Genomic DNA, 11,600 nt, shown 5'->3' with positions numbered 1-11,600 from the left:
ATGGTTATTGAAATTAGCTGAATATGCAGTTAGCCAAATTAACCAAAAAATTGAAAGACAACTCAAAACAAGTCTTTATTGCAAAATGGGAGGTTTTCAAAACATATCTTAAGAACAACTGTGGTAGTCTGAATTCGGTTGCTGGCTTTGAATAACCTCTGTAGCTGTACTAAGAAAGAAACAATGATATAGGAGAAATAATACTTTATTTTGGAATGAGTGGATAGATTTTTGCAAAAAGTTAAAGAACAAGAAACGAAGTATGGAGAAGACAGGAAGTTAGAAGTCTTTAAAGAAAATTTACTGTCAAGTTTACGAACCTATTTTTTCTTTTTTGGTGACTTTGTACTTGTGTGGTAAATGATGTAAATGTATGATTTTCTTTTTTGTGTTTTGTTGATGTGTAAGCATCAGCCTATAGAGCGAGATGAGCGCCGCAACCCCACAGTCATCCGTGATTGGACATAACGGTCAGGGGTACCTTTACCTTTAAGCATAATAAAGCATATAGAAAGCCAGGACACCGTGCACACAAATACATTTCACAGATTTATTTGCATACAATTTAATGTTTATTAAAAGTAACAAGTCATATACAGCTATCACAAGCATTTATTTTTCATTCAGTATTGCCGAAAAAGAAAAAAAGAAATCCGCAATAGAAGTAGGCACATCTTGTTTGTAAGAGAAGGTGGTCATCCATGTCATAAGCTATACAATGGTAAAATCAATTGACAAAAGAAAGTATCTCAAAAGCTTGTACTGAAACACATAAAATGTCAGAACACATACGAAAGTTGGTCTTTTTGAAAATATTGCACCACAAAGATGGACTTCTACCCTCTCACCAGTGTTAAATTACATTGCACGTGGACAGTTTTATACACACACACCTCTCACAACTGATTATGAATTTCAGTAAAAACAAATCATTTGACGGTACTTGGCCCATTAACATGATGCTCCCTATTGACTTTATTTTTGAAGTTGCTGTTGAGAAAGCCCTTTTTTTCCCTTCTTCACAGTTCCATGGCTGTCTCTTTTACAAAGCAGTTCCTCTTGTTGCATGACCATCTATTGCCCTATCCTAACATACCACTAAGAAATGTCAACTCTAAGGTGACCTCACAGGGTCACACAAAAAGGAATTAATTACAACATCAATATTTCACTGTAAGTGTAAAAAAAAAAACCTATGAAAAAGGGTTGTTTTTTTCTTAATACACATTGGATATCCTGCACTTTAGGGAGGGGGCAAAAGTTATTTTTTAAAAGAACTGAATAGAAAGAGAATGTTTCATGGCCAAAAACTATTTTCTTAAAAAAATAAAACTGGCCATTTAAGATTAAGTAACGGTACCCTTCTGCTAGGGACCATGATAATATAAAGGATGTATCCAACCAAGTTATATTTGGGAACAGACCCATTAGAATTAAAGGACCCAAATTAATGCCCATTAACTTCAATGGTTCTGCTTTATGTAAGAATTAACACTGGATACAACCCAGACAACCTGGTAGCACAAACAAAAATGGCATATATTGTTACACCATGACACTTCCCAGTGCAAAGACACAGGGTGCAATCCACAGATGTTGCTGGCATATATCTTCCCAGTCCCATCCCTCTCAATGGAGCTTGTATAGGAGTCTCACCGAAGCTGTAGTCCTAATGCAAGCAGAATTAGGAAGAAGCCCCATTGAACTCTGTGGGACTTCCATAGAAACATGCATACAATTGGGATGCATATCCCACAGAGATAAGACAGACGATGTGCAGCAGCGATGCTTATGGCTTGGGCCCACTATTGTCTGACGTTTGCCAAAGAGAGCTTTCGGGTTGGTTTCTGAACACATCCTAGGAAGGCTACCCAGCAAATAAAGGGGCAGGGGTGGGGAACAATGTGTTCATATCATTTTGCCAAGTGCACTATTAGCAACAAAAAACAAAATCACAATTACTGAATAAGTGCAGCAGAACTAGACATAAAAGGTATTTATATAAAAGGTAAGGACTGTTGCTTGGTCCCCCAAGACAACCTCTTTCTCTTACGGCATCACAACAGCAGTACATACTCCTTGTTCCTTTAAAGCCCCATCCCTCCCAACAACTCTCTCTCTCTCTCTCTCTCTCTCTCTCTCTCTCTCTCTCTCTCTCTCTCTCTCTCTCCTTTACAGACTCCACATTACAGACTGCTACTCAAGTTCCACTCTAAAGACATTGCTGCATTCTGGAAAGTTATGTCACTGTTTGAAAATAGGCGGAAAATGTAATGTGAGAAGACCATTCAATGTATCTGGCTCTGAAAGACCAGGGCATGGCAAAATTCCCAAGTAGCTGGAGTTTATGGGCTTTTGACACCATAATAAGCCATGCAATGGTCCAACTTCCTTCTAGTTAAACTACCGACAGTCGACAGTGCATGAATTCATGCAGCAGATGTGGGCTTAAGCAGCTGCATGTTTATTCTAACTCAGTGCATATTCAAGCGCAGATATTGACTATGTTGGGACAATCATTACCTTGGTTTAAAGGCAAGCTGTGAACAAGTGTTACAAAGCCCCTTCGCATTAGCTAGCAAGGAAATCAGGTATAGTTTTCCATTTTGTCCTAATTGGAAAACTATGGATAACCCAACAGGCCAAGTATTAAACCACAGCTTGAATTTGGTGGGAAATGTTGCCTTGTTCTGAAGCTGCTAACTACGGTTTCTCTGTTCATACAAAACAGGGAACTATAATTAATTGAAGGCTTCTTGTTTGGTTTGTTCCTATCACAAAGCAAGGAGCGAAGAGGCAGCATAAAAGGCTTGTTCATATTTTAGCTCATTACACCGAAAAATTATTGTTATAAATTCTCCCATTAGCTCACTCAGCAGATCCAGATTAATATTATATCAGTTCAAAGAGGATTGCTTCCTCGGGTGGTTCTCTACTTATTGCTGGTGCAATACATTTGGAAGATAACCACCAAAATGAATGAATAAGAGATCCGTTTTCTGTGATCTGCAGGTGCTGTGCAGGAAACATAGCACTTAACTTGGTTGTGTTTTCCTTAACCGTCTGAACACTTAAATCATACTTAACCAACCTGATGCCCTTTGGGTGTTCTTATCGACTCCAAATCCCATCACCCCCAGCCAGGAGACAATGGTCAGAGATAATAAAGTCATAGTACAACAACATCTGAAAGGACACCAGTTTGGGGAAGGCTGACCTAAATCATGGTTAAGGATTGGCTACAAACTAAGGTGCAAAAACAGTTTGCGTTAACCATGGTGAAAGTGCTACATCTGCAAAGCACCATGGGAAAGGCAGTTTGCTCTACCTGCTTGCAAGGTGAAAGGCAGGTCTTCTGTACCTTATTATTTGGGGCAGGACTTAGATTGGCAAACTAAGCTTAGGACTTAGCTTGGCCAGCTTCACTGTGTGTTTGGTGTGCTTGAAATCCTAGCCAGGATTAAGGGAACAGACCAAAGTATGTGTTGATCATGATTGGGATGTCTGCATGGGGCAATGATTGGAAAAATGTAGCATTTCAACTGGCATATCCTTCTGCAATTCTTTTTAAAAAACGCACACACAAAAACATTTAAATCAACATGTTCTTTGGAGTAAATTCATCAAATAAACATTTAAAAAACCCACAACACAGCCAGGTGCTTTTTGCTGTTGCTGGCCATTCTGTCAACACTTGCAGTTCATTACTGAAAAGCACACTTAAGTTTCTAGCAGCCAAACCTGCTCGCTCATTTTTTAATCAAGGAACCTTTAATCAAGAGGTTCCTGTACATTTCAAAACTGAACCAAAGCTACTTATTTTTTTTTAGAAATCTGAATTCAGTATTTAAAAAGTTGTGTAAAAAAAGTGATTTATGCAACACAGGCCATTACCAGAAGAGTAATCTGCCAAAAAATCTGTATATGAAAGCCATATGAAAACAGGGCGCCAAGGAATTCTCAGTGCAAGATTCCAGAACTGCATGCACCAATCCACTTGGGACTGTCTGATGAGCCACATGCTCATTTGGGTGCAGGCACAGGAGCTACATCCTGTAAGTAGCATGCAGGAAGCTGGGTCACTGAATCTACACAGTTGTGAACCTACCAAGTATATTCTTGACTTTAAAGATCGGTAGCACCAGAGGCTGGAGAGCCCCTTTCCCTAAGTCAGGGGTGGATAATATTTTTGGGGGGCTGAGGGCCGCATTAGCTGTTGGGGGCCACATTCCAGCAGATCTCTTTGCAGAGGAAGGAGCTGGAATTGCAGACTTTGCACAACATCAAAGGCCTTTTCCCACCCTACAGAGCAGCTGGTGGTCAAGAGGGGACCCACAGGCTGGATGAACTCTGGTTATGAGCTGCATCCAGTCCACGGACTAAGGTTTTCCATCCCCTGCTCTCTGCAGTTCTTGACTAAATCCCACCAACAAGATCCAAGCATCCGATTAGGCTCACAGAAAGAGCCTGCACTAAGTGTGGTGGAAATTCTGAATTGCTCCCCCAACTAAACAGAGGTCCCTGAAATGCTTCTGAAACATGTGTGTGGAATATGCAGTGGCTGCTCAAGAAAAGTCACGCCTAAAGCCGCCCTCAGACTCAAAAACAGGTTCCGGGATTCTTTAGATCCCGGCCCATTTCTTCCACTCTTACCACAATATCTAACCCAACACTGCTTTGATTGACTCTATCTGGCCTTACAATTTTCACTCTTATGCTTTATGCAGAATTCAAATGCATAGGGTTTCCGGCATTGGGTTGCCTCTAACTAAGATTTACTCAGAGTAGACGCTTTTATATCAATGGATGCGACTAACTTAAGTCCTTTCATTTTAATGGGTCTACTCTGCGTACAACCTAGTTGCATCTGCCAACACATTGACTAGCAAAAGTAGGCGTTGCTTTAGCCCAGGCACCCCCAAAACGCGGCCCTCCAGATGTTTTGGCCTACAACTCCCATGATCCCTAGCTAACAGGACCAGTGGTCAGGGATGATGGGAATTATAGTCCAAAACATCTGGAGGGCCCAAGTTTGGGGGTGCCTGCTTTAGCTTTTTTAATCCAAGCGCACCACTGGCTGCCAAAAACCTGAGACCAGTGCCACAAGTTTCAAGAGCTGTTTGACAAAGAGAACGCTTATACTGACAGAGGAGGGTGCAGCTGAAGGCTGGGATCCAAAGAGTCACCCCTCATCTAGAAAGTGACCACTTATACTGTAACAGGTAAATAATATCAGCAATAGAAATACATACTACAAAAATGATCCACACGGTTAATACTCCATGAAGTCCCAATGTGCGTACAATGAAAGATAAACTCTTGCTGGAAAAGGCTGTCATATTTTTTTTGTACCTGTTATCATAACAGTGACTGTCTAATCATAATTTGCTTCATTACGTTAAGAGGTCTAGACTGCTTTTAAATGTATGTTCAATTCCTGTGCAAATTGCAATGTGGCTAGTCTTCTCAGCGCCAAAGTTAACTACAACTTGATTATAACTGGAAGCATCAGACTATGATTTCTCTCTCTCTTTTTTTTTAGGCATGCTTATTGCTGTAAAAAAAAAAGCCAATCTTACAAATCATTGTGCAAGTATTTTAATAAGATTTGCACACATCTCAAAAAATTCTATCGTGTGGCTCCCTGATCTTGGGGTTAACTCGGTTGCAGAGGAATCAAGGGAAGAGGTCACGGATGAGGTAAGAGACATATCAGAGGATTTTCCTTGAGCGTCAGTGTCCAAATCCTTCTGACAAGATCTGTAGTTCGTCACAGAGCCTGACCTCTGGGGAGTGGTAGTCCCCGATTTTCCTTCGGTGATTTCATCTGGTGCAAGAAAAGAAAACAATTTAAGAGCCACGCTAACAAGGCTACACAATGGCAAATGAGGTAGCTGAAGCTGCTACAACACCCAAGAACCGGTGGATTATTATGGTCACAGCTCACCAGGCTAAGCCACTGCGGTTCAGTGGAACAAGTGCTGACACCTGGTTCTGGAAGTAATCCTACGAACTCAATGGGGCAGCAAGAACTGCCTTGCTGTTCAATCTCCCCCTACCATTCTGTTTCCACCAGTGGCCAGCCAGGAAGCTTGCAAGCAACGGTGCTGGCCATTCCATTAGTCCCCCAGTATCTGGTCCTTAGATGTATACCATCTCTAAACCGGAGTCTCTCATACAACTAACATAACATGATACCCTGGCACCTTTCCTCCATGAAAAGTCATGGCCAGTATTCACCTGCCCATGTGGTAACAGTAGAGAATGTGGCAGCACAACTGCTGGCAGGCTTGAGGTGAACCGAATGCTTTAATTCTATCACAACTACACTTGCTGCTTGCATGCTTCCGAGCCCAGCTCAAAGCTCTTTACAGCTCAGGATCCCAAATTTCTTCTGGAATGCCTCTCCCAATATGCCTCTCCCAGATGCTTAGCCTTCTTTTGAGGCCCTTCTCCAGGTCCCGAAACTGAGGGTGGCTCAGAGGGTAGGGACAAGACAGCCTTTTTAGTGGTGGCCCCCATTCTGCGGAATGCTCTCCCCAGGCATGGTCACCTTTGTTGATATATTTTCAGCACCAGGTAAAAATTTATCTCTTTTCCCAGGTTTTTTTTAATAAGAACTAAAATTATGTTGTTTTGTTACTAGTGTGCTGCCAAAGCTTCCTATGGGTTCCAAGTTTCTGATGGACTAGAGTATTTATATTTATGTTTTAAATGTGTTTAAATTGCTTGGAGACCTCCAGGTAACAAGTAACTATTAAGTCTGAATTAATAATACAGTGGTACTTTGGTTGTTGAACTTAATCCGTTTGATTCCCGGAACAGTTCAAAAACCAAGGCATGGCTTCTGATTGGCTGCAGGAGCTTCCTGCACTCAATCGGAAGCCCCATCGGACGTTCGGCTTCAGAAAAACGTTCGCAAACCGCAACACTAACTTCCGGGCTTGTGGCATTCAGGAGCCAAGATGTTTGACAACCAAGGTACCACTGTAATAATAGTGAATTAATGGATTAAACCCACTGCAATAAACCTCATCGTGTTTTTAAGCCATCCTCAGATCCCACATGTGGAATAATAGTGGTTTGCCTCACAGATCTGCGGGCGGGATAAGCACAATAAATGTTTTGCAGCACTTTGGATAAGGAAGAGGTTGCTGGCAAATGATCGATACGACATACCATCAATGCTACGGAAATCCAATAGGTAAGTCCTACTGTCCACCTGGTATAACTGGAGGCTCATTTTGGAATATGTGCCGGTCACTGGATTCTTCCTTCGAACACGCAAGTAGTATGGATTCACAACCTAGGAAACAAAGTTGAAAGTTAAAACCCCACCCTTTTTTTCTTTTTTTAATTAAGGGACTCCCAAAGCAGTAATGGATAGGTTGACGCCAATGAAGATAGACATGACAAGTCCACCGAGTTGGGATTCAACCCTAAGCCAATTTTTGTAACTTCCTTTTCAAACCACCAACTGTTAGCAGAAAGTAATAACCTCACCTTCCACTCGTAATCCAGCTGTTTGATTGCTCGACAAACTTCTGCCATGATGTCGTTGGGTCGACTCTGACTCCGGATTCCCAAATGCCACTTAGCCCTCCTGACCCCTTGATGTTTGGACTTCTGTGGGTTTAGCTCGTCGAGCGTATGGCGTTGCCTTGGCGTTTCGGCCACTAAAAATGGCACTCTTTCGGGGTGGGGGCGGGAGAAGTGATCGTCGAGAAAGGAATCTGGTGGGCTCGTAGCCAAATAGAAGTCTTTCGCTTCATTCATTATTCTCCTGTTATCGATAATCAGGTGGTAGGCGACTGCTAAAGGATCCTGGTGGTTCCGGTTATACAGGCAGCCCAGCACCTCCTCCTCTGTGCACTCAAATTTATCGCAGACCTCTTTTAAGGCTTCGTCGTCAATCATTGTTGAACTGTAAGACGGGTCCTCGGGAAAGAGGTACTTGGGGAGGTCTTGCTTGAACCATTCGTGTTCCCTGGATGCAAAACAATCCAGTCATTTCAAAAGCTAATTGGTGTATTAGCTAAAAAGCCCTTTATCAACAAAACATTGCAAATACGGATTTCACTTTGACTCAGCAGCTTAGGAACTTTCAGTTCTCACTTTGCAGATGGAATTTGAAGTGGCTCACAGCAGAACGCTGGGATAATTGCTGCAGCTGTGGCCAAAGTAGTCATCAGGCTAGGATAGAAGCCTTTTTAGTATTCTCTCCACCCAACATATGACTTCTAGCTAATGCTTCTTACAGAGTCTAAACAGGAGTACTTCTCTTACACTGCAATCCTAACCATGTTTATTCAAAAGGTCTAAGTGTGGCAGCATTGTTCCCTTCATCTCATATTGGATTGTGTCTGATTGGATTCAATTCAGAGTAGCCCCATTGAAATTAATGGAAATAATTCATGTCCAGCAATCTCAGTGGGTCTACTCTTGAGTATGACTGATGTAGGATACGACTTATAATCTCTAACAGATATTTAAAAGTGAAGCTGGAATAAGATACAAGACTCTGTTCACAACTTGATTTATAACTGACTTAATCTTTTCTACATACAGTCATACCTCGGTTTAAGGACGCTTCGGTTTGAGTACTTTCAGTTTAAGTACTCCACGGACCGTCTGGAACGGATTAATCCACTTTCCATTACTTTCAATGGGAAAGTTCGCTTCAGGTTAAGTACGCTTCAGTTTAAGTACTCCACGGACTGTCTGGAACGGATTAATCCACTTTCCATTACTTTCAATGGGAAAGTTCGCTTCAGGTTAAGTACGCTTCAGGTTAAGTACAGACTTCCAGAACCAATTGTGTACTTAAACCGAGGTACCACTGTATTTTATAATATGAGTCTATTTTCCTGTTATTTAAAACTTATTCTCCTGTACTTGAATGGTGGTTGCAAAACGTTTGAATTACAATGAAATCTAATATAAAAATCAACATATGATAAAGCTAAATATACTGTAGGGACTTAATACATTACTATAACTAAGAAAAGCAATGAGAAAGCAAAGAAATGAATCCTGCAAATACTGTTTTTAAAGCATGAGTGTAGGAAGTTATTCAAACCTCTAGGAAATTTAAAATGAAGGTTGTATTAAATCTATTTTTAACACACTAGCATAAAAATTTAGGAAAAGGAGTGCATCCTGGTCTATATTTTATTTTTTACTTCAGGTGAAAAATACCTTATGTCTCTGATTGTAGCCCTCTTCATGGGATCCACCTGCAGCATGTGTTTCAAAAGGCTAATTACTGCTGGATTCAGGTACTGAGGCGTATAAAAGATACCATCACATATCTTCTTAAAAAGAGTTGGCACATGATCATCATCAAATGGAAGTGTTCCACATAACAAAGCATAGAGAATAACTCCACTGCTCCATATATCCACTTCAGGACCTGCGTATAACCTGAAAAACGAAGCTCATCATTAACTTTTGTTCAGGTAACACATACACAAAGCACTTCTTGATCTGGTTTGTCAGTCATTCAGCAATTAATGGAAAAGACTACACACAGCACTAAAATTAAGTATGCTTTTAACTGTTGCTATAAAATGGACCCAACAAAGTGTGATGAATTTTTAGCAAGCCACCATGTCTATGTCAAGAACCTGGTTAGAAGCAAGCCCTGGTTATTCATAACCATGGCTACTATTTGTCTCCCTGCTTTTTCTATGAATGGATGCCTCTGTTGGCATCACAGGGCTAGGGATATCACCCAATATGATCCAAGGAAGCAGAATGGATAAAACCAAAACCACATTATGATAATTTAAATTCATATGGCAAAGCCTGAAAACCCTGCTAGGATCATGGTTATCTTGGTTCTTAAGACACCGAAATTATTTTCCCAAGCATGCCCCAAAGATATGAGTTTATCATCTTCATTAAAGCCAAGAGCTTGCATATTTCCAGCAAAGCTGAATGACTAAAATTGGCAAACTGTATTATTTTTTTAACCGCAGTGGTACCTCTACTTACGAATTTAATGCGTTCCAAACGCACATTTGTAAGTCGAATCCCATAGGAATGCATTGAGAGAAAAAATTTGTAAGTAGAAAAAATCCTATCTAAACCGCATGGTTGGGTACACCAGTGTGAGCAATGAATGGCTCCCATGATGCACCTGTGCACCCCCAACATCACTGCTATCCTGCTCCTCCTACTTCATTCTAGTAAGTTGTAGTGATGCCACTGTTTGCAGGGCGACTCCATGGAGGATACAAGTTAGCAGGCATGCAGCCCCTCCATTTTCCTTTCACATAAACAAGCCAGAAGTCTTGCAGTTAACTGTACAGGTGAAACTCGGAAAATTACGAGTATCATTGAAAAGTGCATTTATTTCAGCAATGCAACTTAAAAGGTGGAACCAATATATGAGACAGATGCATGACATGCAGAGCAAGATATGTCAGGCCTTTATTTGTTGTAATTATTTGTCGTTAGGCGGGTCAATTATAAATGGAATGTAATTAATGAAATGTTATAGCAATGTTTATTTTTGTATTATTGTAACTATGTTTTATTACTGTGGAATTTCCAAAAGAAAGCATTTGTAAAAATTCAAAGAAAAATAAAAAAATAATAAGTTGCATTACTGAAAGAAATGCACTTTTCGACGATATTCTAATTTTCTGAGTTTCACCTGTATTTTCCTAGTTTGGACAAAATGGTTTGTCTAAAAGGGAGAAATGGAATGGCTGCATCTGCAGCCAAAGTCTCATATACAGATCTTGGCTTACTATGGTATGACTGTCCTAATGCCAGCGTCCAAGAAAGTCTTATACATAACAAGCATTGAAAGGAACCAAAAGAAGTCACTAAAGTCAGACATTTCAAGTTTTCCAAACCTGGAAGTTCAGCAATCTACCTTGTGGCTTTAACACTGAAGAGCAGGGCTTTGTTTTTTGACAATACATATTATACATTTATCCAAGAAGAGAAACTACCTTCCTGAAATTACTTCTGGAGCAGCATAGTTAGGAGAACCACAGCTTGTTCTTAAAAATTCTCCATCTGACATCATATTCGAGAGGCCTGAAAATACACAAAAGTTCAAATGAGGAGGATGAGCCCCAGACAACTAACATACATTAAAGCCTCTCAAAGTGCTAAAAATAATAATCATTGGCCTACCTGCACACTATTACCTGGGCTTATAACTTACAGGCAGAAAAAATAAAACGATGACACCAAACATACAATAATGTAAAGAAGTAAGTCTTATGGTAGTAATCTGAGCAGAAATTATACACAACAGGGTAAAAATGAGTCCCACCCTGCCCCCCCCCCAAACTAAAGTTTTAGGAAAAACTAAATTGGCAATTTTGAGGCTTGTACCACAATGTGGCAAGACCAAGAATTCTGAAGGGAGTTTAAGAAAAGAAAACAGCAGCTGTGTCCCAGAAGATATGGAGGAAATGTTCCTCTGCATCAGTTTTAAGAACTTGCTAATATAATTAATAAGAAACTCAATCGGCAACTAATGGCAAGCGTATTTTATAGATGCCACATCCAAACTTCAAATCACAGGATGATATCCAGCTAAGTGGTGGCCAAACTTGGCCCTCCAGCTGTTTTTGGAC

At 40.6% G+C, this 11,600-nt stretch overlaps 1 protein-coding gene across 2 annotated transcripts in view; it reads right to left on the bottom strand.

Annotated features, from left to right (window-relative positions):
- Nucleotides 1-536: 536 nt before the first annotated feature.
- PRKAA1 (protein kinase AMP-activated catalytic subunit alpha 1) overlaps nt 537-11,600 on the bottom strand; it is a 39,851-nt gene continuing 28,787 nt past the window's right edge. For both annotated transcript variants that reach the window (XM_088653265.1, XM_035100532.3), the window contains exons 5-9: nt 10,965-11,052; nt 9,199-9,423; nt 7,504-7,987; nt 7,180-7,306; nt 537-5,827 (exon numbers count right to left, since the gene is read on the bottom strand). In XM_088653265.1, coding sequence (XP_088509391.1) covers nt 5,583-5,827; nt 7,180-7,306; nt 7,504-7,987; nt 9,199-9,423; nt 10,965-11,052 — 1,169 coding nt within the window. In that variant the 3' untranslated portion in view covers nt 537-5,582. The remainder of the gene's footprint in view (nt 5,828-7,179; nt 7,307-7,503; nt 7,988-9,198; nt 9,424-10,964; nt 11,053-11,600) is intronic.

The sequence above is a fragment of the Zootoca vivipara genome, chromosome 10 (assembly GCF_965207765.1).
Source record: "Zootoca vivipara chromosome 10, rZooViv2.hap1.1, whole genome shotgun sequence".
Lineage (NCBI taxonomy): Eukaryota > Metazoa > Chordata > Lepidosauria > Squamata > Lacertidae > Zootoca > Zootoca vivipara.
Note: the sequence above shows the minus strand (reverse complement) of the source record. Positions and strands in the feature narration are given on the sequence as shown.